General features: G+C 49.8%; 1 protein-coding gene across 1 annotated transcript; it reads left to right on the forward strand.

Annotated features, from left to right (window-relative positions):
* Window positions 1-344: 344 nt before the first annotated feature.
* Window positions 345-26062, forward strand: UPK1A (uroplakin 1A). Its single transcript, XM_089660401.1, has 8 exons — window positions 345-415; window positions 11378-11456; window positions 17709-17909; window positions 17995-18069; window positions 20116-20223; window positions 20571-20750; window positions 22893-22976; window positions 25362-26062. The coding sequence occupies exons 2-8, from the start codon at window positions 11394-11396 to the stop codon at window positions 25404-25406; spliced, it is 756 nt and encodes a 251-aa protein (XP_089516527.1). The 5' UTR covers window positions 345-415; window positions 11378-11393; the 3' UTR covers window positions 25407-26062.
* The last annotated feature ends 210 nt before the right edge of the window (window positions 26063-26272 follow it).

Consider the following 26272-nt stretch of genomic DNA (forward strand, 5'->3'; position numbering starts at 1 on the left):
ATAATATTTGCCCTTTTTTAACCTCCCCCAATATAATGCATCATTCCCCCCCCCCCGACTCTAAAATAATAAAATGTTTGTCCTTATATAAACTTCTGCTGGGCCTCTAACACGTTCCGTATCTTTGTTTTGGCACAAACCAGTTTGACTTCCCCTGCCCAGCTTGTAAACACATCATTGTCCTCGAGAGAAAGAGTTAACCTCCTCATTTCAGGTATGTGGACCAAAGTTAAGGTAGACCACTGTCTCCGCCCCCCAAGACTTTATGCACCACCTTAGGTAGGAGACCCCACCCCCCCACCAGACTCCACTCTCTATAGAGGGCTCCAGGTCTGAGCAGCTTCCAGCAGAGTCTATAAGTATCAGTGAAGTGGTGAGGCGGAGACATTGCAGCTGATACAGGGCTGGAGGACAGGTGAGTACAGGGGAATTTCCAGGATTTGGCTTCTTTTTCAGGAACTGCCATCCATTCTTCTAAGATACTGATTGCATTTATTTTTGAAAGCTGCAACGGTGCCAGACTGCCAGGACCGAATGTGAGCCTAGAAGAGTTTTGGTTTTGCAGCCAATTTTAGAAGTTTTGTTCCTGCAGAAAGTTTGGGAAAGTTGTGTTCAGGGTGTGTCCGCTGTTCAATCAATCCCCCTTCTCCACCTTTTTAATGTTTTGTAGTTTTTGGGAAAGATTCGCTTTGCATGCGTGGTTTAGTGTTTGCATCCAAATTGTGTTGGGGATCATCCCTTGTATCAGTGGTTTCCAAACGGCGGCCCTTTTCTGGCTTTTATCTGGCCCTTTGGACACTTTTGTTTCCACAGACACTGACAATGGGGCTTAATTCCTGTTACCGACACCAAGGCATGGGTACTATTCCTCCCACTGACACCAATGATGGGGTACTATTCCTCCCACTGACACCAATGATGGGGTACTATTCCTCCCATTGACACCAATGATGGGACACTATTCCTCCCGCTGACACCAATGCTGGGGTACTATTCCTCCCACTGACACCAATGCTGGGGTACTATTCCTCCCGCTGACACCAATGCTGGGGTACTATTCCTCCCGCTGACACCAATGCTGGGGTACTATTCCTCCCGCTGACACCAATGCTGGGGCACTATTCCTCCCGCTGACACCAATGCTGGGGCACTATTCCTCCCGCTGACACCAATGCTGGGGGCACTATTCCTCCCGCTGACACCAATGCTGGGGGCACTATTCCTCCCGCTGAGACACCAATGCTGGGGGCACTATTCCTCCCGCTGAGACACCAATGCTGGGGGCACTATTCCTCCCGCTGAGACACCAATGCTGGGGGCACTATTCCTCCCGCTGACACCAATGCTGGGGGCACTATTCCTCCCGCTGACACCAATGCTGGGGGCACTATTCCTCCCACTGACACCGACGAGGGGGGCACTATGCCTCCCACTGACGCCAGCGACAGGGCACTATTCCTCACCCTAATGCTAAGGAGGCAGTGTTTACTCCCACTGACGGCAGGACAATTTTTACTCCCAATGGCCACTGTCCAGCCCCCCCTAAAGTCTGAAGGACAGTAAACTGACCCTTTGCTTAGAATGTTTGGAGACCCCCTACCTTTATATAAAAGCAGTTTTGGGCATTGTGATTGCCTGTGGTCCTTCGCACCAGGACAGTTCTGATGGAGTTTGGTATGGAGGAATTGCATCCCAAATAACAGAATACAAGATTTATACTTTGTTGCAATTTGGAAACATTGTTTAGGGTCATGAAAATAATTTGATACTTAATGTTGAGTAAATCATTTTTTGGTTAATGCCTTCAAAAATATTCAATGGTGTGAAAATCTCTCGTGTCGCCTCTGCCTGCCATGGAATGGAGAATCGCTGACTGTAGTGACTGCATAGCTTTTCCTAACCTTACTACGAAGGCATCCTTGAATTGAAATGTTTTACTTGTGGAACCCCTAATATCTCCGGATCGCTATGTACGCCCCTCATTGGTTGATTTATTAATATAAGTATGTGGCATAACTAGCGTATAATTTCCAGAACTGGTCATTCTGTAACACCCCCCCCCTGATATATGCAATTAAATAGTAATAACTGTTAGAAAAAAAAGTGAAAATGTTAGCGTCCATTTACATTGGTAGGAAAAAGTACCTTGCATGGTGGTCCACGTAGACATCTGTGGAAAAGAGAATGAGGTTGAATTGGCTAGCAGTGGGAGAAGTGCCCTTTTATATTAGGCGTCAGTGGGAAACGTGCCCACTTACATTTTGGGTTAGTGGGAGATGTGACCTCTTGCATTTGGAGTTGTTCACCCTTATGTTGGGGTCAGCAGTGGGAGAAGGGTCCCCTTACGTTTGGGGTCAGCAGTGGGAGAAGGGTCCCCTTACGTTGGGGGTCAGCAGTGGGAGAAGGGTCCCCTTACGTTGGGGGTCAGCAGTGGGAGAAGGGTCCCCTTACGTTGGGGGTCAGCAGTGGGAGAAGGGTCCCCTTACGTTGGGGGTCAGCAGTGGGAGAAGGGTCCCCTTACGTTGGGGGTCAGCAGTGGGAGACAGGTCCCCTTACGTTGGGGGTCAGCAGTGGGAGACGGGTCCCCTTACGTTGGGGGTCAGCAGTGGGAGACGGGTCCCCTTACGTTGGGGGTCAGCAGTGGGAGACGGGTCCCCTTACGTTGGGGGTCAGCAGTGGGAGACGGGTCCCCTTACGTTGGGGGTCAGCAGTGGGAGACGGGTCCCCTTACGTTGGGGGTCAGCAGTGGGAGACGGGTCCCCTTACGTTGGGGGTCAGCAGTGGGAGACGGGTCCCCTTACGTTGGGGGTCAGCAGTGGGAGACGGGTCCCCTTACGTTGGGGGTCAGCAGTGGGAGACGGGTCCCCTTACGTTGGGGGTCAGCAGTGGGAGACGGGTCCCCTTACGTTGGGGGTCAGCAGTGGGAGACGGGTCCCCTTACGTTGGGGGTCAGCAGTGGGAGACGGGTCCCCTTACGTTGGGGGTCAGCAGTGGGAGACGGGTCCCCTTACGTTGGGGGTCAGCAGTGGGAGACGGGTCCCCTTACGTTGGGGGTCAGCAGTGGGAGACGGGTCCCCTTACGTTGGGGGTCAGCAGTGGGAGACGGGTCCCCTTACTGTGGGGGTCAGCAGTTGGAGACGGGTCCCCTTACTGTGGGGGTCAGCAGTGGGAGACGGGTCCCCTTACTGTGGGGGTCAGCAGTGGGAGACGGGTCCCCTTACTGTGGGGGTCAGCAGTGGGAGACGGGTCCCCTTACTGTGGGGGTCAGCAGTGGGAGACGGGTCCCCTTACTGTGGGGGTCAGCAGTGGGAGACGGGTCCCCTTACTGTGGGGGTCAGCAGTGGGAGACGGGTCCCCTTACTGTGGGGGTCAGCAGTGGGAGACGGGTCCCCTTACTGTGGGGGTCAGCAGTGGGAGACGGGTCCCCTTACGTTGGGGGTCAGCAGTGGGAGACGGGTCCCCTTACGTTGGGGGTCAGCAGTGGGAGACGGGTCCCCTTACTGTGGGGGTCAGCAGTGGGAGACGGGTCCCCTTACTGTGGGGGTCAGCAGTGGGAGACGGGTCCCCTTACTGTGGGGGTCAGCAGTGGGAGACGGGTCCCCTTACTGTGGGGGTCAGCAGTGGGAGACGGGTCCCCTTACTGTGGGGGTCAGCAGTGGGAGACGGGTCCCCTTACTGTGGGGGTCAGCAGTGGGAGACGGGTCCCCTTACTGTGGGGGTCAGCAGTGGGAGACGGGTCCCCTTACTGTGGGGGTCAGCAGTGGGAGAAGGGTCCCCTTACTGTGGGGGTCAGCAGTGGGAGAAGGGTCCCCTTACGTTTGGGGTCAACAGTCTGAGGAGGGTCCCCTTACGTTTGGGGTCAGCAGTCTGAGGAGGGTCCCCTTACGTTTGGGGTCAGCAGTCTGAGGAGGGTCCCCTTACGTTTGGGGTCAGCAGTGTGAGAAGGGTTCCCTTACGTTGGGGGTCAGCAGTGGGAGAAGGGTCCCCTTACGTTTGGGGTCAGCAGTGGGAGAAGGGATCCCTTACATTGGGGTCAGCAGCGGAGGTGGGTCCCCCTTACATTGGAGGTCAGCAGTGGGGAAAGGGTCCCCTCACGTTGGGGGTCAACATTGGGAGAAGGGCCCCCTTGCATTGGATGTTGTCAGTTAGGGATGTGCCCCCTACATGGGGGTAAGCATTTGGAGAAGTCCCCCCTTACATTGGGGATGAGCAATGACAGATGTGCCCCTTTACAGTGGGCGTTGTCAGTTGGAGATGTGCCCCCTTTACAGTGGGAGGTATCAGTTGGAGATGTGCCCCCTTTACAGTGGGCGGAGTCAGTTGGAGATGTGCCCCCTTTACAGTGGGCGGAGTCAGTTGGAGATGTGCCCCCTTTACAGTGGGAGGTATCAGTTGGAGATGTGCCCCCTTTACAGTGGGCGGAGTCAGTTGGAGATGTGCCCCCTTTACAGTGGGCGGTGTCAGTTGGAGATGTACGCCCTTTACAGTGGGCGGTGTCAGTTGGACATGTGCCCCCTTTACAGTGGGCGGTGTCAGTTGGAGATGTGCCCCCTTTACAGTGGGCGGTGTCAGTTGGAGATGTGCCCCCTTTACAGTGGGCGGTGTCAGTTGGAGATGTGCCCCCTTTACAGTGGGCGGTGTCAGTTGGAGATGTGCCCCCTTTACAGTGGGCGGTGTCAGTTGGAGATGTGCCCCCTTTACAGTGGGCGGTGTCAGTTGGAGATGTGCCCCCTTTACAGTGGGCGGTGTCAGTTGGCGATGTGCCCCCTTTACAGTGGGCGGTGTCAGTTGGCGATGTGCCCCCTTTACAGTGGGCGGTGTCAGTTGGCGATGTGCCCCCTTTACAGTGGGCGGTGTCAGTTGGCGATGTGCCCCCTTTACAGTGGGCGGTGTCAGTTGGCGATGTGCCCCCTTTACAGTGGGCGGTGTCAGTTGGCGATGTGCCCCCTTTACAGTGGGCGGTGTCAGTTGGCGATGTGCCCCCTTTACAGTGGGCGGTGTCAGTTGGAGATGTGCCCCCTTATACTGGGCGGTGTCAGTTGGAGATGTGCCCCCTTTACAGTGGGAGGTATCAGTTGGAGATGTGCCCCCTTTACAGGGGGCGGAGTCAGTTGGAGATGTGCCCCCTTTACAGTGGGCGGTGTCAGTTGGAGATGTACCCCCTTTACAGTGGGCGGTGTCAGTTGGACATGTGCCCCCTTTACAGTGGGCGGTGTCAGTTGGAGATGTGCCCCCTTTACAGTGGGCGGTGTCAGTTGGAGATGTGCCCCCTTTACAGTGGGCGGTGTCAGTTGGAGATGTGCCCCCTTTACAGTGGGCGGTGTCAGTTGGAGATGTGCCCCCTTTACAGTGGGCGGTGTCAGTTGGCGATGTGCCCCCTTTACAGTGGGCGGTGTCAGTTGGCGATGTGCCCCCTTTACAGTGGGCGGTGTCAGTTGGCGATGTGCCCCCTTTACAGTGGGCGGTGTCAGTTGGAGATGTGCCCCCTTTACAGTGGGCGGTGTCAGTTGGAGATGTGCCCCCTTATACTGGGCGGTGTCAGTTGGAGATGTGCCCCCTTACAATGGGCGTCAGCAACAAGGAGATGTCTCCAGGTACACTGGAGGAGGTGAGGCTCCGTTGGTTCCATTTTGGGCTCCACAGAACCCCTGAGAGGGTCCATTAGAGGGCCCCTCTACACCCAACATAAATTAAATACAGAAATGTTCTATCTGTAGAATGCCGTGTTATCTAATCGGGACCACGATAATCTCATGTTGGTGATTGCTCTGGAAGCCTCCACTGGTGCTTTGCAGGTAATGATAGATGGCAATGTTTGCTCAGTCTTGGTTGTTTGGAAACAATTATTGGGTTGACATGGCTGACCTCCTCCTCAGAAAATCGCCTGTTTCCGTCGTCCTCAGTAATTCGAGTGCCTGGCTCACAATATGCATACAAACTGGTCAGGGTCAAACCATGAAGGTTGAAACGCTAACTTGTTTCCGAAGGTGCAGATTCCGAGAACGTCATCCTTGTCCCTTCGTTTCCTGATGGGTCCCTGGCCCAAAGCAAGCATGCAGTCATTGAAGTCCACTTGTATACGAAGAGACTCCCTATGGAATAGAAGGATGATGACGGCAGCTCTGGAACATGCACCGTTCAAAACAAGTCAGCAAATGCAACTCCCAAATCTCCACCCTAACTAGTTGCCATTGAGTGTATCTACAGCCAACATTTTTTTTTTTACCTTTTGATGGAGAATGGAAGTGTTGGAACCCCTATCAGTTCTTACTACTGTTTGTGTCCCCAGTGGGGGATTTATCCTCTTTTTTTCCTGGTGACCTTTGTCATTGGGACATAAAGTGATTGAAGAATCCAAAATTTTGAGTTGTCACAAGTACAGGATGTGAGGGGAAGTCTTCCAATGGGTGCACCCACTAAAAGGGTGACAACTACTAAGAGGGTAACACCCACCACCCACCATTTTTCTCACGTGGGAAAATTTTCCGCACTTCCTGTTGTGCCCATAGAATGGGAACTGAAGGAAAATCTCCCCAATGGGACATGGATGGTAAAAAAAAAAAAAATGGGAGGATTTAACCCCTTACTACTCATCTGAAGTGGAGAAAAGTTTTAGGTTTACTTATTTTAATTTTTTTAACTCTTTATGCAGCTTCTAGGATTAAAAAATGTGGTGTTTGCAGACTTGGAGCACCCTGTGATCTCCCCCCCCCCCCGGCACAACACCCGTCCCTACAAGGAGGAGGGCTGTACAAGTGTCATTGCTTCTTCTTTGCTTCTGCCCTAGAAGTCAGTGCCCAGGTGTATGTGGCAATGTGCGGGGTCAGTGCCGGGAGAAGGTCATCCAGCACACAGGGCGAAGATGCCAAGCGGTGCCCCCTCCCCCCAAAATGTGTCCGCAACCCCCCCCAAAAAAAAAAAAACTCTACACACTTAACACCCTTAGCATAAATTACCTTTGCAAACCAAGATTCTCCCCAAGCAAAAAATCTCCCCTCTTCCAGTACACCCCCCCCCCCCCCCGTCCCAAATCCCCTCTTAAATTCTTCCTCCCAAAATCCCCCTCCTAGTACAAATCCTCTACCCCTCAAATTTCCCCTCTGAGCATAAATCCCCTCCCTCCAAATCTACCTCTTCCAGCACAACCCCCCCCAAATACCCTCTCCTAGCCAGGGGCGGACTGACCATTCGAGCTCTCTGGCACTGCCCGAGGGCCCGGGGTCAGTAGGGGGCCCCATGAGATGCCCCTGGTACCTTTTTCATAGGCTTTTTTGGGTGTGGGCAAGGACACAGGGGCCCCTTGATCCCCTATTGAGGGCCCAGGGTCAGTAGGGGGCCCCATGAGATGCCCCTGGTACCTTTTTCATAGGCTTTTTTGGGTGTGGGCAAGGACACAGGGGCCCCTTGATCCCCTATTGAGGGCCCAGGGTCAGTAGGGGGCCCCATGAGATGCCCCTGGTACCTTTTTCATAGGCTTTTTTGGGTGTGGGCAAGGACACAGGGGCCCCTTGATCCCCTATTGAGGGCCCAGAATCAGTAGGGGGCCCCATGAGATGCCCCTGGTACCTTTTTCATAGGCTTTTTTGAGTTTGGTCAAGGACACAGGGGCCCCATGATCCCCTATTGCCCGGGGGCCCCATGAGTTGTCAGTCTGCCCCTGCTCCTAGCACAAATCCCCCCACCAGTCATCATTATTAGCACAAATCCACCCTCCAAATCACTCCTTCTAGCACGACACCCAAAACCCCACCGTGCCCAGGGCAGCCACCCCTTGACCTGGCCCTGTGTGGGGTATCGGCACCCACCTGACCCACATTCGTTATAATGGGCCCTTAATGGTGGGCCGGACACTTGACAATCTCTGATCAATTTAGATATGATCGCATACTACTAGGATAACAAATGACGCAACACCTGCGGTATTGTTCTGCCCCTTTTTAAAATTCTATCAGTTGTAATTGTAAATGATCGATCAAACAACGATCCTTTTAATCTGCTTGAGTTGCAATGGTTCTTCAACACAAAAAAGCAGATATTTGACCTTCGAGAAGTGTTCACCAAACCTCCGCCACCATTGCAGGGGCGGACTGACAACTCATGGGGCCCCCTGGCAATAGGAGATCATGGGGCCCCTGTGTCCTTGCCCAAACTCAAAAAAAGCCTATGAAAAAAGGTACCAGGGGCATCTCATGGGGCCCCCTACTGACCCCGGGCCCTCGGGCAGTGCCCGAGTTTCCAAATGGTCAGTCCGCCCCTGCACCATTGATGACCTGACAAAGTTGAAAGCGATGTCTGAGCAGGGGCGGACTGACCATTTGGGAACTCGGGCATTGCCCGAGGGCCCGGGGTCAGTAGGGGGCCCCATGAGATGCCTCTGGTACCTTTTTTCATAGGCTTTTTTGAGTTTGGGCAAGGACACAGGGGCCCCATGATCCCCTATTGCCCGGGGGCCCCATGAGTTGTCAGTCCGCCCCTGTGCCTGAGTCAAATGAAGGGTTTTGGTTTGCAATTTTTCTCTAACTCGACGGGTTTTGTAGCATTGAAAGATCAACTAAATGATTTTAACGATCATTTAAAACCACTAAACTCATTGGATAGATAAAAAATTGCAAACCGAAAATCTTCCTTTCGATTTGGTTTAGCGATCAGTTTGAACTTTGCCAAGTCAATCAACGGTGGTGGAATTTTGTTAATCACTTCCCATCGATGAAATGTGTCCAAGAGCCGATCGTAACTCAGTCTAAAGAAATGATCTTTTTTTCTGGAAGATAGTTTACAATTCTAATTGAATGCCTTTTCAATAAACATGCAACAATACCGCGTGTGTTGCATGAGCGCCGTAAATCCTGGGGGGCCCCTGTGTAGTTGCACAGTCTGCACAAACGTTTCCACCCCTGATTAGAACACAGCGGCAGTTCAGGTTCTTTGGCTAGAAAACCTCTTTCAACAAATTATTTCTGTCCGCGGATCAATTAAGATGGGAGTTTTTGGATGTTGAACTGGATTGTGTGGAGGGATGTATGCTCATCGTAGCGTTTCCTTCTGGCTTAGGGGGGAAAAAAAGGTCCTCCACCTCTCTAATTACTATCTCAGAGGCAATTCCTGTAGACCGCAAACAAAAACCGGATAGAGGGTCTAACACTTCCCTAGGGCCAGGACAAGGGGTGGGCAGGAGGGGCGGCTGCCATGGGTTCAATGGCTTCCTGTAGGGATGGGGGCACCTTCCTTCTGTTACAAGGCTGACAGGAGTAGTGACAGCGGCATCACTACTCCTGTCCAGGGGCGGACTGACCATTTGGAAACTTGGGCACTGCCCGAGGGCCTGGGGTCAGTAGGGGACCCCATGAGATGCCCCTGGTACCTTTTTCATAGGTTTTTTTGAATTTGGGCAAGGACACAGAGGCCCCATGATCCGCTATTGCCCGGGGGCCCCATGAGTTGTCAGTCTGCCCCTGCTCCTGTCAGCCACAGCGCTGAGAGATATCTGGGAGGTGGTGCGGGCTGTGTTCGCTCTCCCTCTCCTTCCTGCCTCTTGTGGCAGGACTGCGTTGGAAAACCTGCACACTTTCAGGCTGATGTAAAACCCAAGTGTCAGATCAAGAGCTGCACACTGATTTTGACAGGTGACTGCTGGGAGTTGGATCCCCTAAGCTAGCACATCATGAAGGGGGGGGGGGGCAGCTGCCCTGGGCACAATGGTTTACTTTAGGTATGGGGTGCCTTATTTCTGTTACAAGGCTGACAGGAGTAGTGACAGAGGGATCACTACTTCTGTCAGCCCAGCGCTGGGAGTGGCGAGGAGAGATCCGGGAGGCGGTGCGGGCTGCGTTCTCTTCCCACACCCCCTGCCTTTTGTAGTGGGACTGCATTGGAAAACCTGCGCACTTTCAGGCCGATGTAAAACCTGACTGACCGATCAGGAGCTACACACTGATTTTGACAGGTGACTGCTGGGAATAGGATCCCCTAAGCTTGCACTTCATGAAGGGGGGGCGGGGCAGGAGGGACAGCTGCCCTGGGTGCAATGGTTTACTCTAGGGATGGGGGCCCCTTCTTTCTGTTACAAGGCTGATAGGAGTAGTGACAGTGGTGTCCCTATTTCTGTCAGTCCAGCGCTGGGAGTAGCGAGGAGAGATCCGGGAGGTAGTGCGGGCTATGTTCTCCCCCCCCCCCCCCCCCTCCTTCCTTCCTCTTGTAGTGGGACTGCATTGGAAAAGCTGCACACTTCCAGGTCGATGCAAAATCTGACTAGACAGATCAGGAGCTGCCCAGTGATTTTGACAGGTGACTGCTAGGTGTAAGATCCCCTAAGCTCGACCATCATTCAGGAAGGGTGTGTGTGGAGGGGTGCACAGGAGGGGCGGTTGCCCTGGGTGCAATGGTTTACTCTAGAAATGAGGGCCCCTTCCTTCGATTACAAGGCTGACAGGAGTAGTAACAGTGGCATTACTACTCCTGTCAGCCCAGTGCTGGGAGTGGCTAGGAGAGATCAGGGGAGGCGGTGCAGGCTGTGTTCTCTCCCCATCCTTCCTGCCTTTTGTGGCAGGACTGCATTGGCAAACCTGCGCACGTCCAGGTTGCTGCAAAACCCGACTGACAGATCAGGAGCTGCTGGGTGATTTTGACAGGTGACTGCTGGGAATAGGATCCCCTATGCTTGCACATCATAAAGGGGGGGCAGTAGGAGCAATGGGTGCAATGGTTTACTCTAGGGATGGGGGCCCCTTCTTTCTGTTACAGGGCTGATAGGAGTAGTGACAGAGGTGTCCCTCTTTCTGTCAGCCCAGCGCTGGGAGTGGCGAGGAGAGATACGGGAGGTGGTGTGGGCTATGTTTCCCCCCCTTCCTGCTTCTTGTAGTGGGACTGCATTGGAAAAGCTGCACACTTCCAGGTCGGAAAGCGCATCTGGACCCCCAAAAATAAAAAATGTAACTTATTGCACCTTACAGTTCTTGGAGGTGGTGGCTGCATTAGTTTTCTTTTTTATTCAGGCTTTTCACCAGGTGATCCTGCCAGTAACACACTTCTGTGGTAGGGTGACAACACTCGCTCACTGCACTCTCAGAAGGTCAAAAGAAACGGAGAGGACTACAGGACTCCATCCTGCTCCTCTTCTCCATACCAGAGGGGTGTGGTCCTCCAGTCCTCAGAGATGGCTGGAAACAATGTAACTGATAGGGATGCAGCACAGGAAGTTGTGGGATGTCTGGCTTTCTGGCAGGATCAGTTTTCTTTTTGCACCTCTTGTAACTTTTTATAGTATATAAAGTGCAAAGTGGTTTTTACGAAGACCGTCCGCCGCTACCGCGCTCTGATGTCACGCCGGCGAATTGTATTTGTCGCCATTTCTATAAAGGTGTTGTTGTGTCTCCTGCAGGTGACCAAGGCTGAAGATGGCAGAGAAGGGGTCTTCCGGCCTCGTGGCGATCATTGTGTTCGGAAATGTGATTATAATGGTAAGTAGAGGGCTCTCTGGATTGCGGGGAATGTCCTCCGACGTTGGGGGGGGGGGGGAGATTTACTAAAACTGGAGCACTCAGAATCCGGTGCAGCTGTGGGAGCCAATCGGCTTCTAGCTTCAGCTTGTTCATTGAAGCTTTGGCAATAAAACCTGGAAGCTGATTGGTTTCTGTGCGGAGCTGCGCCATATTGTGCACTCTCCGGTTTTAGTAAATAAGCCCCTATTGCTAATGGCATGACTACTAATTGTCAGCCAGGGGCGGACTGACCATTTGGAAACTCGGGCTCTGCCCGAGGGCCCGGGGTCAGTAGGGGGCCCCATGAGATGCCCCTGGTACCTTTTTCATAGGCTTTTTTGAGTTTGGGCAAGGACACCTCTCTAATTACTATCTCAGAGGCAATTCCTGTAGACCACAAACAAAAACCGGATAGAGGGTCTAACACTTCCCTAGGGCCAGGACAAGGGGTGGGCAGGAGGGGCGGCTGCCCTGGGTTCAATGGCTTTCTGTAGGGATGGGGGCGCCTTCCTTCTGTTACAAGGCTGACAGGAGTAGTGACAGCGGCATCACTACTCCTGTCCAGGGGCGGACTGACCATTTAGAAACTCGGGCACCGCCCGAGGTCAGTAGGGGGCCCCATGAGATGCCCCTGGTACCTTTCTCATAGGCTTTTTTGAGTTTGGGCAAGGACACGGGCCCCATGATCCCCTATTGCCCGGGGGCCCCATGAATTGTCAGTCCGCCCCTGATGTCAGCGCAGTTCTTTAAGGTTTTTATCGCCCCTGAGCAGCGGCGGACTGACAACTCATGGGGCCCCCGGGCAATAGGGGATCATGGGGCCCCTGTGCCCTCGCCCACACTCAAACCACACCCAAAAAAGCCTATGAAAGGTACCAGGGGTGTCTCATGGAGCCTCCTACTGACCCCGGGCTCTCGGGCAGTGCCCAAGTTCCCAAATGGTCAGTCCGCCCCTGTCCCTGAGGGACTGCAGTACTCCCCCGGACAATGCATTAATCTGTCCTTATCCAGAAGGAGGGCGCGATGCTTGTTTAGGCATCATCCGGGGGTCACCTGGACCTAGACAATCATGGAAATCATAGCGCCTGTTTGTGTTCACAGTATCTGACACAAATCAGCCCCTGCTGCAGGCTCTCATCTACAAAGTTACAATGTACACCCTGAGCGATCACTGGGGGAGAAGAGACTGATTAAATGCTTCCTCGTGCCTGCAGCAAACTGATAAGTTATCAATGATTGCCATGATCTAGTTATTGATCTGCAGCATGTGGGGGATGGGAGGGGGTCTCTGATGAAGGGATGGTTACCTGTGGAAGGACTCTTCTGATCTCCAGGTGTATGGTAACAAGCAGGGGCGGACTGACCATTCGAGCACTCGGGCAGTGCCTGAGGGCCCGGAGTCAGTAGGGGGCCCCATGAAATGCCCCTGGTACCTTTTTTTTTTTCTTAGGCTTTTTTGGGTGTGCGCAAGGACACAAGGGCCCCATGATCCCCTATTGCCCGGGGGCCCCATGAGTTGTCAGTCCGCCCCTGGTAACAAGAATCTCCTGTAATTCCATAACATTTGTCTGCTGGCCAGTCCTGGTCAAACATTAAGTACCCCGGAACCGAAACTCCGCATTCAGAGTCGCCATGGTTTTGTTGTATTTAGAAAACTTGTCTTTCCTGTATCCTTTCAGACTATTCAGAGAATGCCCGGCCAGCTTGGCCCGTCTGCTGCAGGGAGGGGGGGGGGGCAGAGATCTCCTGGGCGGCTTGCTATGCAAGTTTCCTATGAGAGCTCTGAGGGCCTGTGTTCTACTTTGTGATGCGTCACGCATAATGTGCATTGCGTTAAGGCCGTCCATTCAGAACCAATGGTCCCTAAAGTGCCTGAATTCACACATTAGCCTTTTTTTTTTTTTTTTTTAAATGCAGCGCATAACATTTGCTACAACGCAGGCGCATTAATTAAAAACCCTTAAATGGTTTTTACAGACCTGTTGATTTTATGCCCCCCCAAACATCATTTTTGGAATAGCTTGTCTCTGGTTGAAGTAACTCCATGTTTGTTTGGTTGTTTATTTTTGTACTTACTGGCAGACAGTTAAAAGGCAACTCCACCCAAAATCAGTTGTTCCCAGTGGGGTGGACCTCAAAGTTCCCCAAACCCTAGCTTGGTCCTACCTTCTGCTCCTTCTCTACCTTCTGCTCCTTCTCTACCTTCTGCTCCTTCTCTACCTTCTGCTCCTTCTCCACCTTCTGCTCCTTCTCCACCTTCTGCTCCTTCTCCACCTTCTGCTCCTTCTCCACCTTCTGCTCCTTCTCCACCTTCTGCTCCTTCTCCACCTTCTGCTCCTTCTCCACCTTCTGCTCCTTCTCCACCTTCTGCTCCTGCTCCACCTTCTGCTCCACCTTCTGCTCCACCTTCTGCTCCACCTTCTGCTCCACCTTCTGCTCCACCTTCTGCTCCACCTTCTGCTGCACCTTCTGCTGCACCTTCTGCTGCACCTTCTCCTGCACCTTCTCCTGCACCTTCTCCTGCACCTTCTCCTGCACCTTCTCCTGCACCTTCTCCTGCACCTTCTCCTGCACCTTCTCCTGCACCTTCTCCTGCACCTTCTCCTGCACCTTCTCCTGCACCTTCTCCTGCACCTTCTCCTGCACCTTCTCCTGCACCTTCTCCTGCACCTTCTCCTGCACCTTCTCCTGCACCTTCTCCTGCACCTTCTCCTGTACCTTCTCCTCCTCCTTCTCCTCCTTCTCCTCCTCCACCTTCTCCTTCTCCTCCTCCACCTTCTCCTTCTCCTCCTCCACCTTCTCCTTCTCCTCCTCCACCTTCTCCTTCTCCTCCTCCTCCTCCACCTTCTCCACCTTCTTCTCCTTCTCCTCCACCTTCTCCACCTTCTCCTCCTTCTCCTCCTTCTCCTCCTTCTCCTCCTTCTCCTCCTTCTCCACCTTCTCCACCTTCTCCACCTTCTCCACCTTCTCTACCTTCTCCACCTTCTCCTCCTTCTCCTCCTCCTCCACCTACTCCTCCTTCTTCTCCTTCTCCTCCACCTTCTCCACCTTCTCCTCCTTCTCCACCTTCTCCACCTTCTCCACCTTCTCCACCTTCTCCTCCTTCTCCTCCTTCTCCATCTCCTCCTCCTCCCACCTCCTTCTAGTAGGGTTGCTACCTCATCTCTTTAAAACCAAACACATATTAATGACCCAGGTTCTGGGGCTGATTAAGGTGGTAACTCGGCTCCCTCAGTGCCTTATCTGCATTAAAGTAGCCTCAGAACCTGATTAATGTGTTCGGTTTTAAAGGGATGAGGTCAGCGGCAGCCCTCACCCCTAGCCTTGGCCAGCTTGTCCCATGGTCTAGACCCAGTTTGTTTCCTAGCCATACAGGTCACCTTCAGGAATGGATAGAGAACAAGCCTATCATGGCTTTCCTGGCAGGCAGCAAATTTCCCCACTGGGGTCCTGGACAGGCCCTATGGGGGGGGGGGGGGTTGATTCCGCCCTCCTGACTCTTCCATCTTGTCTGAAGGTATTTTTTTTAAATGGGGGTTTTTCCCATTCAAGGGAACAAAAATATAAATTCTGACCCACGCACTGCCTACGGTCTCTTGTTCAGAGGCCCCATATATGGGGCTGTGGAATGTCGCTATTCAGGTCAGACTAGGCTCCTCTATGCACAATCTCACAATAGAGAGTAGCGGGACCAGATTTTTCGAATTGGTGTTTTTGTTTTTAATAGCAGGTGGGGTGGGGGCAAAGGGAAGGTGGGGGGGGGGGGGGTGGTGTTGGGTCGGTTGATGGTTCAGCATTTTTATTTTGTTTGCAAGAAATTTGTCAATGCCTAGTGATTGCCAGCAGGGGGAGCCGTCTAATTATGTACTGTGTGACTTGTTCAGGACCGGCCCAACAATTCATAATATAGAAAGTCCACAACAAGGACTGCAGCAGCACTGTGACCTCTTTCTTCTTCCTCCTTTTTGTTTTTTTTTTTTTTGTTTCGCATTACAAATGCAATGGCAACAATTTTGAGGTTTTTCCTGTTTCCCAAGCCAGTGTAAAACAAGTCTGACACCGTAGATCCTTCAGCATGTTATACTGTACGTGCAGCATAGCAGGAATTTCATACGGGGGCATATATAATGATAGAAAAAAAGTAGTATAAAGATTTAATTCAAGTTGCTATAGAATTAAAAAAAAAATAATAAATTAAAATAAATTTAGAAATTTAAAATCAATAAAAAAAAAACAACTTTTTTTATTGATCTTTATTTTTAGGTTTTCTATAGAATTTTTTTTAGGCAAAGCATGAAATGTCTGTATTTTTAATATGCTATATACCTAGGTATGTTCTTTTAGATTGTAAGCTCCACGAGCAAGGCCCTCACATTCCTTCTGTACTGATATGTATTGTAATTGTACTGTCTCACTTATATTGTACAGCGCTGAGCAAACTGTTGGCGCCATAAATCCTGTATAATAATAATAATAATAATAATCTATAAATCCTGTATTATAATAATATATAAATCCTGTATAATTATATAAATCCTGTATAATATATAAATCCTGTATAATATATAAATCCTGTATAATAATAATAATTATAATAATATATAAATCCTGTATAATATATAAATACTGTATAATAATAGTATATAAATCCTGTATAATAATAATATATAAATCATGTATAATAATAATAATAATAATATATAAATCCTGTATAATAATATAAATCCTGTATAATAATAATAATAATAATAATATATAAATCCTGTATAATAATAATATATAAATCCTGTATAATAATATATAAATCCTGTATAATATATAAATCCTGTATAATAATTATAATAATATATAAATCCTGTATAATAATAATAATTATAATAATATATAAATCCTGTATAATATATAAATACTGTATAATATATAAATACTGTATAATAGTATATAAATCCTGTATAATAATAATATATAAATCATGTATAATAATAATAATAATAATATATAAATCCTGTATAATTATATAAATCCTGTATAATAATATATAAATCCTGTATATTAATAATATATAAATCCTGTATAATAATAATATATAAATCCTGTATAATAATTATAATAATATATAAATCCTGTATAATAATATATAAATCCTGTATAATAATATATAAATCCTGTATAATAATAATAATAATAATAAATCCTGTATAATTATAATAATATAAATCCTGTATAATAATAATAATAATGTCACTAATGGTTTGAGATTGCTTACACTGTTTGTATGAGCAGGGCTGCTGTTAGAAACCACGGGACCCCATGAAGCCAACCTGACTTGGCTGGGCCCTAATCCCCCCCTCCCCCCCCCAAAAAAAAATACAGTTTACTATGCTTCAGTTATGAATGAATTCAGTGAGTGATCAGTAGTGATCACTCATTGTGTTCATTCAGCAAAGGAAGGGGTTGGTAATTGTGACATGTTTACCGGACCCTTCCCCCACTCTTCATACTGTGCTGTGTGCTTGCAGTTGCCGGTGGGAAGGAGTGGATGGAAGCCTGCAGCACACAAGGGGGCCTTGGCAGCAGGGGGAAATATATTGTGCACAGCGAGGGGGGGGGGGGCAATTACTGGAACCGATCCCCTGTATGGCAGCTGAAAGCGCGAGGGAGAGGAGAAGCCACTGGATTTTAGCTGCTGCAGAGCGAGCCATACAGGGGACCAGTTCCAGTAAGTACCCCTTGTTGGTTATGTGTTAGAGAAGACACTGGTAGCTTGTGATGAGGCAGAACTCTGTTTTACTTGTGTGGCTTAAGTTGCAAACATACAACTCATTTCAGCAGACATTTTGGTTTGGAAGAGAGGAAGGAAGAGAGAGAACCAACAAGTTTTACACATATGCACAACTAGTAACCTTAGTGTACAGTGCCATCTACTGGTCAAGTGATATTAACACACAATACTATATAGTACATGCTGTTGTATCTCCAACACCCCTGCCGTGCCCTGTACTAGTACAGGGGACGACCCCCAGGGCCCCATATTACCACTGCTGTGCCGATCACCCTCCCTGCCCACATCCGATTCAACCAGCCGCCTGGACCCCCCTGCTGGCCTGGGCCCCATACAGGCAGACTGATGGTACCCAGGGCCCTGTGCGTGAGGCTTTTCCAGTGACAACAAGAGACCGTTCCATTAAGTTGTCACTCCTCAAATCTGACCTGTTGGGGTTCTCGTTACAGCTCTGCGGCCTGGCGCTGTTCGCCGAAACCATCTGGGCCACGACAGACCCGTACTATGTGTACCCGGTGATGGGGGTGACTGGGAAAGATGACGTGTTCGCAGGCGGCTGGATTGGCATCTTCTGCGGTTTTGCCTTTTTCCTTGTGGCAATATTTGGGAACGTGGCAGCGGTGAAGAGCAGTCGCACCATGCTCATTGTGGTAAGCAGTTGGCTGTGTGTTCTGGCATGACTGCGATCGAAGAGAGAAATGTGGATTATAACTCTCCCTTTTATTTCCTCTCTAGTATCTGGTAGTGATGATGATCGTCTATATATTCGAATGTGCTTCCTGCATAACGTCATTTACTCACCGGGACTATGTAAGTTGTGGTTAGCTCTTCGTAGACTTTGTAAGGGAAGGCGTTGGCCATGTACTAAATACTGAGGCTTAACATTGGTTCAGGCACAAAATTGCAGAATCCGGAGTTTCCAGAGAACTGATTTTGGTGGCACAGGATAGTTTTCATTGCGGAGTGTTCCAGAACAGGAATGGGAATATGAAAAGGGTTCAGCTTACTGAAGGAATGGTAAATGTAAAGCTTACAGGAATATTTGGGTTTGGGATAGTGAGTGGATTTACAGGCAGGATTGGTGTATGGGCTACTGTTGAGGTTACAGGCGAGGTGACTCCTGGGGATTCGCGATGGGTCAGGTGTGGGGTTTATGCAAAGGGTTGGCTGTGAGTTGGAGAAAAGTTTGTTGTATGGGCTATTGTTGAAGTTACAGGCTAGGGAAATCTTGGGGATATGGGAAGGGTTGGGTGTGGGATGTACACAGAGGGTTCTGTGGGTGTGAGTTATAGGAAGAATTGGTGTATGGGCTACTGTTGAGGGTACAGACGAGGTGACTCCTGGGGATTCGCGAAGGATCAGGTGTGGGGTTTATGCAGAGGGTGGGGTGTGAGTTGGAGGAAAGTTTGTTCTATGGGCTACTGTTGAAGTTACAGGCTAGGGCAATCTTTGGTATATGGGAAGGGTTGGGTGTGGGATGTACACAGAGGTTTCTGTGGGTGTGAGTTATAGGAAGAATTGGTGTATGAGCTACTATTGAGGTTACAGGCAAGGTAAGCCTTGAGGATCTGGGAAGGGTTGGGTGTGAGATTTACTCAGAGCCTTGGTGTGAGTTATGGGGAAGGTTGGTATATGAGTTACTATGGAGGTTACAGGCTAAGTGAGTTTTGGGGATATGGGAAGGGTTGGAAGTGAGATTTATGCAGAGGGTTGGGTCCGAGTTATGAAAAGGTTTGGTGTATTGGCTACTGTTAACGTTACTGGCCTTGATGAGTCTTGGGGATATGGGGAGGGTTTGGTGCAGGATTTATGCAGAGGGTTGGGTGGGTGTGAGTTGAGTGCTACTGTTGAGGTTACATGATAGGCGAGTCTTGGGGATATGGAGAGGGTTGGGTGTGACATTTATGCAATGAAGTTGGGTGTGGGTTATAGAAAGGGTTGGCATATGGACTACTGTTGAGGATACAGACTAGGTGAGTCTTTGATATATGGGGAGGGTTGGGTGTGAGCTATGTGAAAGGTGGTTGTATGGGCTACTGTTGAGGTTACAGGCTAGGTGAGTCTTGGGGATATGAGGAGGGTTGGGTGTAAGATGTATGCAGAGGGTTGGGTGTGAATTATGGGAAGAGTTGGCGTGTAGGCTACTGTTGAGGTTACGGACTAGGTGAGTCTTGGGGATATGGGGAGGGTTGGGTGTGGGGTTTATGCAAAGGGGTTGAGTGTGAGTTATGGGAAAGAATTGGTGTATGGGCTACTGTTGAGGTTGCATGATAGGCGAGTCTTGGGGATATGGGAAGGGTTGGATATGACATTTATGCAATGAAGTTGGGTTTGAGTTATGGGAAGGGTTGGTGTATGAGCGACTGTTGAGGTTACGGACTAGGTGAGTCTTGGGGATATGAGGAGGGTTGGGTGTGAGATTTATGCAGAGGGTTGGGTGTGAATTATGGGAAGAGTTGGCGTATAGGCTACTGTTGAGGTTTCGGACTAGGTGAGTCTTGGGGATATGAGGAGGGTTGGGTGTGGGGTTTATACAATGGGGTTGAGTGTTGGGAAAGAATTGGTGTATGGATTACTGTTGAGGTTACAAGTTGGGTTAGTCTTGGGAATACCAGGATGATTGGTGTGTGGGTTATGGACTGGGTGAATGTTTATTAAAAAGTGTGCAAGGTTCAAAATCCATAAAAAAAAAAAAAAAATCCCCCTATTGTAAATATATAAAATATTTAATCTCTGGCTTTGCACATTGCTTCTTCTGCCAGTCTGGCTGTTTGTTCCAAAGTTTGGTTTTCATTGTTCTGTGAAGATGTTCTTCAGCGGGTTGCTTTACTTGTCACACTCACTCTCTTTTTCTAGATGGTGAACTCCAATGTGATCAAGCAGCAGATGCTTAAATACTATGCAACTAATGATACAAATCAGGGCCTGGATGTCACGATGTTCTGGAACAGAGTTATGTTGGAGGTAAGCACAAGGGGTTCTGCTTTTACAACTTGACCTTCTCCATTTTAGGGGGGCAACCTTTTTTTTTTTTTTAAATGGTGACCCTTAGTAAAGGATACCATTTGTTTCCTAGATAAGGTTTGATTGGAAAACTCCAAATTTAACGAACGTTTAAACTTTTATTAGTGTTGGTATTGTGCATTATTGCCATGATATTTGGGTATCTTTTAATACTACCTCCAATACCTTACCCACATCATTTTAAGTTCGGCCCTTTAGGCTTCAAACCGTAGTTTTGTGTTTTTACGTGATCTGGTGCTGCAGCTACCTGAATTGTTTAACGTGCAATATGAATTCTCACCTTGCAGAAAAACTGCTGTGGCATGGATGGGCCTGCTGACTGGGTCACCTACTCCTCTGCTTTCCGTACTTACTATTCAGAGTCTACTGCACCCTGGCCATTTTGGTGCTGTGCAAAAGATAAAAACTTTCAGATCCAAAATCAAGCTGGCTGCACCGTCGGACTTTCCCCGTACGTCTACACCCAGGTAAGAAGCAACGGCTGTTTTGTCCGCTACGATGATGTTGCAAGACCCTCTCTGCACACCACCAATCTCCAGAGTCTAATATTGGGGTGGACTTCAAACTCAATGGGCTTCTGATTAGGTGAAGTGATGGTTTCATAGCAGCTCTCTAATACTCAGTAGGGCTTTGACAGGGCTTATGGTTTAGTCAGTGTATGTGGAGTGACAGCATGAGAACCCATGTTTTTCAGTTCAGATATAAGTTTTATATGTCATGAAAAAGAAAAATTTATTTCAATAATTTACAGCCAATATGTTTCAGGTGTTAGCCCTGATGAAGGGTTGTCCTTGTATAAGCCCCCAAAAGAGTTGGATGTCAAATCTTGAAAAACACGTATTTATTATGGAAAATAGAAACGTTATCTTGACGGATATCCAAAGTTTGATGCTCTTGTCCTTTCACTCTACAGAAGCCAAACTGCAGAGGAGGGAACTCTTGTGTATATCAGCTGCCAAACTCTATTCTTTTGGCCTTAAACAGAAGAAACTTAATATATCTTTGGCCCCCGCGGGGGCTCCTCTTTGGCCCCCGCGGGGGCTCCTCTTTGGCCCCAACGAGGGCTCCTCTTTGGGCCCCAACGAGGGCTCCTCTTTGGGCCCCAACGAGGGCTCCTCTTTGGGCCCCAACGAGGGCTCCTCTTTGGGCCCCAACGAGGGCTCCTCTTTGGGCCCCAACGAGGGCTCCTCTTTGGGCCCCAACGAGGGCTCCTCTTTGGGCCCCAACGAGGGCTCCTCTTTGGGCCCCAACGAGGGCTCCTCTTTGGGCCCCAACGAGGGCTCCTCTTTGGGCCCCAACGAGGGCTCCTCTTTGGGCCCCAACGAGGGCTCCTCTTTGGGCCCCAACGAGGGCTCCTCTTTGGGCCCCAACGAGGGCTCCTCTTTGGGCCCCAACGAGGGCTCCTCTTTGGGCCCCAACGAGGGCTCCTCTTTGGGCCCCAACGAGGGCTCCTCTTTGGGCCCCAACGAGGGCTCCTCTTTGGGCCCCAACGAGGGCTCCTCTTTGGGCCCCAACGAGGGCTCCTCTTTGGGCCCCAACGAGGGCTCCTCTTTGGGCCCCAACGAGGGCTCCTCTTTGGGCCCCAACGAGGGCTCCTCTTTGGGCCCCAACGAGGGCTCCTCTTTGGGCCCCAACGAGGGCTCCTCTTTGGGCCCCAACGAGGGCTCCTCTTAGGCAGAAATTGTGTTTTTTACACCTGCTGGGTGCTTGGATGAATGCACTTTCATGCGCAAGTTGCACCATCCTGCCCCAGCCAAAGGCGAGGAGATGTTGCCAGCGAGGGAGCTCACAGGTGTTGTTTCCTTGGAATGGAGGTATTTATGGGAATTGGGTTCTGCTTCAAATTTTAGAAAACAGTCGGTCAGTCTTTTTGTTTTTATTTTTTTTTCTTTGTGTCGCCACAAAGGGAAAATTTTTCCTTCCTGAGCATTTCCTGACAGTGACAGGAGGTCTTTCCAAAGGTGATAGAGCAGCAAAAAGAGACCCCCAAAAAATGTTCTCAACATTGCCAATTCTATCCAAAAACTGGCTACAATCCCAAGTTGCACCTTCATTAGATTCATCTATAAATATCTAGTATGAGGACCTATCTAATTGGGAATGAACTGAATGAATTGTTTAGGTAAGCCGCCATGCTTCAAAGTGGTTGCTAATATTCCTTTTTTTCAACCTGATTGTCGAATTTTCATTTGATTTTAACAATTGCCATGGAAGCACTTACCAGACGGAGTATCATTCAAAGGAAATTATAGGTTTGGACCCTCACACTAAAAAGCTGCTGGTGGATCAGATGGGGAATGGGCAGAGACCGTACACTCAGATGGTAACGTGGGCAGGGGTGGACTGACAACTCATGGGGCCCCCGGGCAATAGGGGATCATGGGGCCCCCGTGTCCTTGCCCAAACTCAAAAAAAAGCCTATGAAAAAGGTACCAGGGGCATCTCATGGGGCCCCCTACTTACTCCGAGCCCTTGGGCAGTGCCCGAGTTTCCAAATGGTCAGTCGGCCCCTGTATGTGGGCAAGCTTGAACTTGCAATTTGGTATATCAAAAGCCCCAAACAAGGACAACTGAGGTGCAAGACATTAATTTTCAAACTTTTCTTCCAGGGCTGTTCGGACCACATAATACACGCCATCAACAGCTACACTTGGGGCATCTCCTGGTTTGGATTCGCCATCCTAATGTGGACGGTAAGTTGGACACAATTCAGGAGGCTTCAATTATGTCCTCTTTATGTCCTCCTCTGTGGAGACACGTTCTTCTGGGCCATTGTAAGGAAATTTAGCGAAGAGTTGTATTTCCCAGTGACTTCAATGGCTGTACAGAAGTTCTGTTCATGGATTTATCACCATAGATCTTCTTGCTCTTGGCCTTGAAGCTTTCACGTGGCTTGAAGTTCAATTAACATTTCAAACCACCTTTTCTGAACAGTTATCGATTTTATTATTTATTTTTTTATTTACAGGGGAAAGAGGTGAAGGGTTTTGACCAGGTTGAGTTTTTTTTTTTTTTTTATGGCGGTTTCTATAATTACTGGGGAGATTTGCCCTCGCTTTCTCTATGGTCACCAAGACAGAAAGTGAGGAAAATCCCTGCCAAAGGTGGGAATAGACAGTAATAAAATATATTAAATGAGTAATAAGATGATAAAGATGAGAACCTCTGTAAGGATTTAAGTGCCCTCTGACCTTCCACTTATGTGGTAGACAAGACAGGAAGTGAATGAAAAAGCAGCAGAGATGAAAAAGGCAGAATAAACCTGTCTAATATTAGAATTCTTCCCTGCTGTAGGCCAAATAAAAAAAAGAATTTGGCTGTGATGGCCCAACGAGGGCCTCTGCCCTTGGCCCCCCCAACGAGGGCCTCTGCCCTTGGCCCCCCAACGAGGGCCTCTGCCCTTGGCCCCCCAACGAGGGCCTCTGCCCTTGGCCCCCCAACGAGGGCCTCTGCCCTTGGCCCCCCAACGAGGGCCTCTGCCCTTGGCCCCCCAACGAGGGCCTCTGCCCTTGGCCCCCCAACGAGGGCCTCTGCCCTTTTTCACCACTTTCTGTGAGGTAGGCAAGATAGGAAGTGAGTAGAAAAGCAGACATGATGGCAGAATAAAAATTATAACACTTTACTGCCCTTGGGCCCCCCCCGATGAGGGCCTCTGCCCTTGGGCCCCCCCCCCCGACGAGGGCCTCTGCCCTTGGGCCCCCCCCCCCCCCCGACGAGGGCCTCTGCCCTTGGGCCCCCCCCCCCCCCCGACGAGGGCCTCTGCCCTTGGGCCCCCCCCCCCCCCCGACGAGGGCCTCTGCCCTTGGGCCCCCCCCCCCCCGACGAGGGCCTCTGCCCTTGGGCCCCCCCCCCCGACGAGGGCCTCTGCCCTTGGGGCCCCCCCCCCCGACGAGGGCCTCTGCCCTTGGGCCCCCCCCCCCCCGACGAGGGCCTCTGCCCTTGGGCCCCCCCCCCCCCCCCGACGAGGGCCTCTGCCCTTGGGCCCCCCCCCCCCCCCCCCGACGAGGGCCTCCGCCCTTGGGCCCCCCCCCGACGAGGGCCTCCGCCCTTGGGCCCCCCCCCCGACGAGGGCCTCCGCCCTTGGGCCCCCCCCCCGACGAGGGCCTCCGCCCTTGGGGCCCCCCCCCCCCGACGAGGGCCTCCGCCCTTGGGGCCCCCCCCCCCCCCGACGAGGGCCTCCGCCCTTGGGGCCCCCCCCCCCCGACGAGGGCCTCCGCCCTTGGGGCCCCCCCCCCGACGAGGGCCCTCCGCCCTTGGGGCCCCCCCCCGACGAGGGCCTCCGCCCTTGGGCCCCCCCGACGAAGGCCTCCGCCCTTGGGCCCCCCCCGACGAGGGCCTCCGCTTTTTTCACCACTTCTTGTGGGGTAGGCAAGATAGGAAGTGAGTAGAAAAGAAGCAGACATGATAAAAATTATAACTCTTCACTGCTGTAGGCAAGAAAAAAAAAATTGTCTGGGGTTGCCAAAAGAGGGGTCACCACTGCCCCAACTTGGCCCTACAAAGACAACAATGATCCCCCATTCACACACCAAATAAAAATTCCCAGCAAAGTATATAAAAACATCACTCCCACACTAAAGCCCAATTTATTTTAAATATTTTTGAAATAAATTATTTAAAATAATTTTTGATCTTGGCAATCTACCACAAATTTACCTAAAAGCTTTCTTTTTGGAACTTTTTTTTGTTACTTGAATCCGTTTATGAAAATAATGTGATCTAAATTGTTATTGAAGTTCATGAAAATGCCTATTAAAATGTCGGGTTTGAAATTGGCCAGCTTGGGGCACCGGCTTTAATAGGGATTGCTGTAGTCTATGAACACAATACAGATCACCTACAGTTGTCTTGGATGTGTTTTGTGTTTTTGTTTTGTGTTTGTTTTGTGTTTTTTGTTTTGTGGTGGTTTTGTTTTGTGGTGTTTTTTTTTTTTTTTTTTTCTTTTTTGTTTTGTGTTTTTTGTTTAGTTTTTGGGAGGTTATGGATGATCTAATGGTGTTTAGTACACCGACCAGTTGTAAGTTCTGTATATTCTGCTGCTTTTGGCCGTCTTCCTAACCTCTCCGTCTTTCATTCAGATGCTGGTGATGTTTGCCACCATGTACTACTACTTCACCATGTGAGGCCTGGAATTTGGAAACCGTCTGGGGACCCGAAAAAGGATTATCTCAGGGATCTTGAACCCTCCTACAAATATTTAGGACTCGTCGCTCCCCTGCGATAAACTGTGCATGTAAATAATAAAATTTAAAAAATTGTCACCCCGGACCCCTAAGCTGTTCTTGGCTTGGCAGTTTCTCATTTTGGAAGTTACCTGTAAATCAAAACTTCTCTTGGGTCACACTTACCTTTTAGATTATCAACATAGCAGCCATTTTGTGTCCCTTGAAGAAGCCAATTTGACTGTTTTTGAAGGCGGGTCGTCTTGAACGATCGAGTGCTGTGGTGAAGGTCGCCAATCCCCCACCATCACCATGCGCAGAGAAAATATTTTAGCGTCTGTCTGCACAGCTTGGCGATTTTACTGTACAGGCAGCTTATGTTCTGGTATAAAATGTATATTTTTGATTACTTTTTTCCTATAAATTGGATGTTGATTTACAACACTGCCCCCCCCCCCCCCGATGATGTTTCAATTATTAAATATGAGAGACGTCGAGGAAAATCCCTTCCACCTGAGCTGAGAATAAATTATTTGATGAAGCAGACTTTCATTCGACCAACTCTTCTGACTGTATTTTTTTTTTGTTTATATAATAAATGTTTTCTTATAATTTAATTGAGTTTTTACGTGTGTGTTTTTTTTTTTTGTTAATTCCTCGGTTTACAAATTTTATTTGTTTCGCGGGACTTTTCGTATTGTGAGAAATTCGTAAACCGAAACACGATTTCCCTTAGCAATGCATTGAAAACCCATTAATCTGTTCCGGAGTTCAGAAAAAGGTAAAAAGTCTTTTATCTGTTCAAAGCTCTTTATAAAGTGCACTTT

Source organism: Staurois parvus, unplaced genomic scaffold, assembly GCF_062004578.1.
Source record: "Staurois parvus isolate SC_StPar_1 unplaced genomic scaffold, SC_StPar_1.0 ptg001239l, whole genome shotgun sequence".
NCBI classification, from domain to species: Eukaryota; Metazoa; Chordata; class Amphibia; order Anura; family Ranidae; genus Staurois; species Staurois parvus.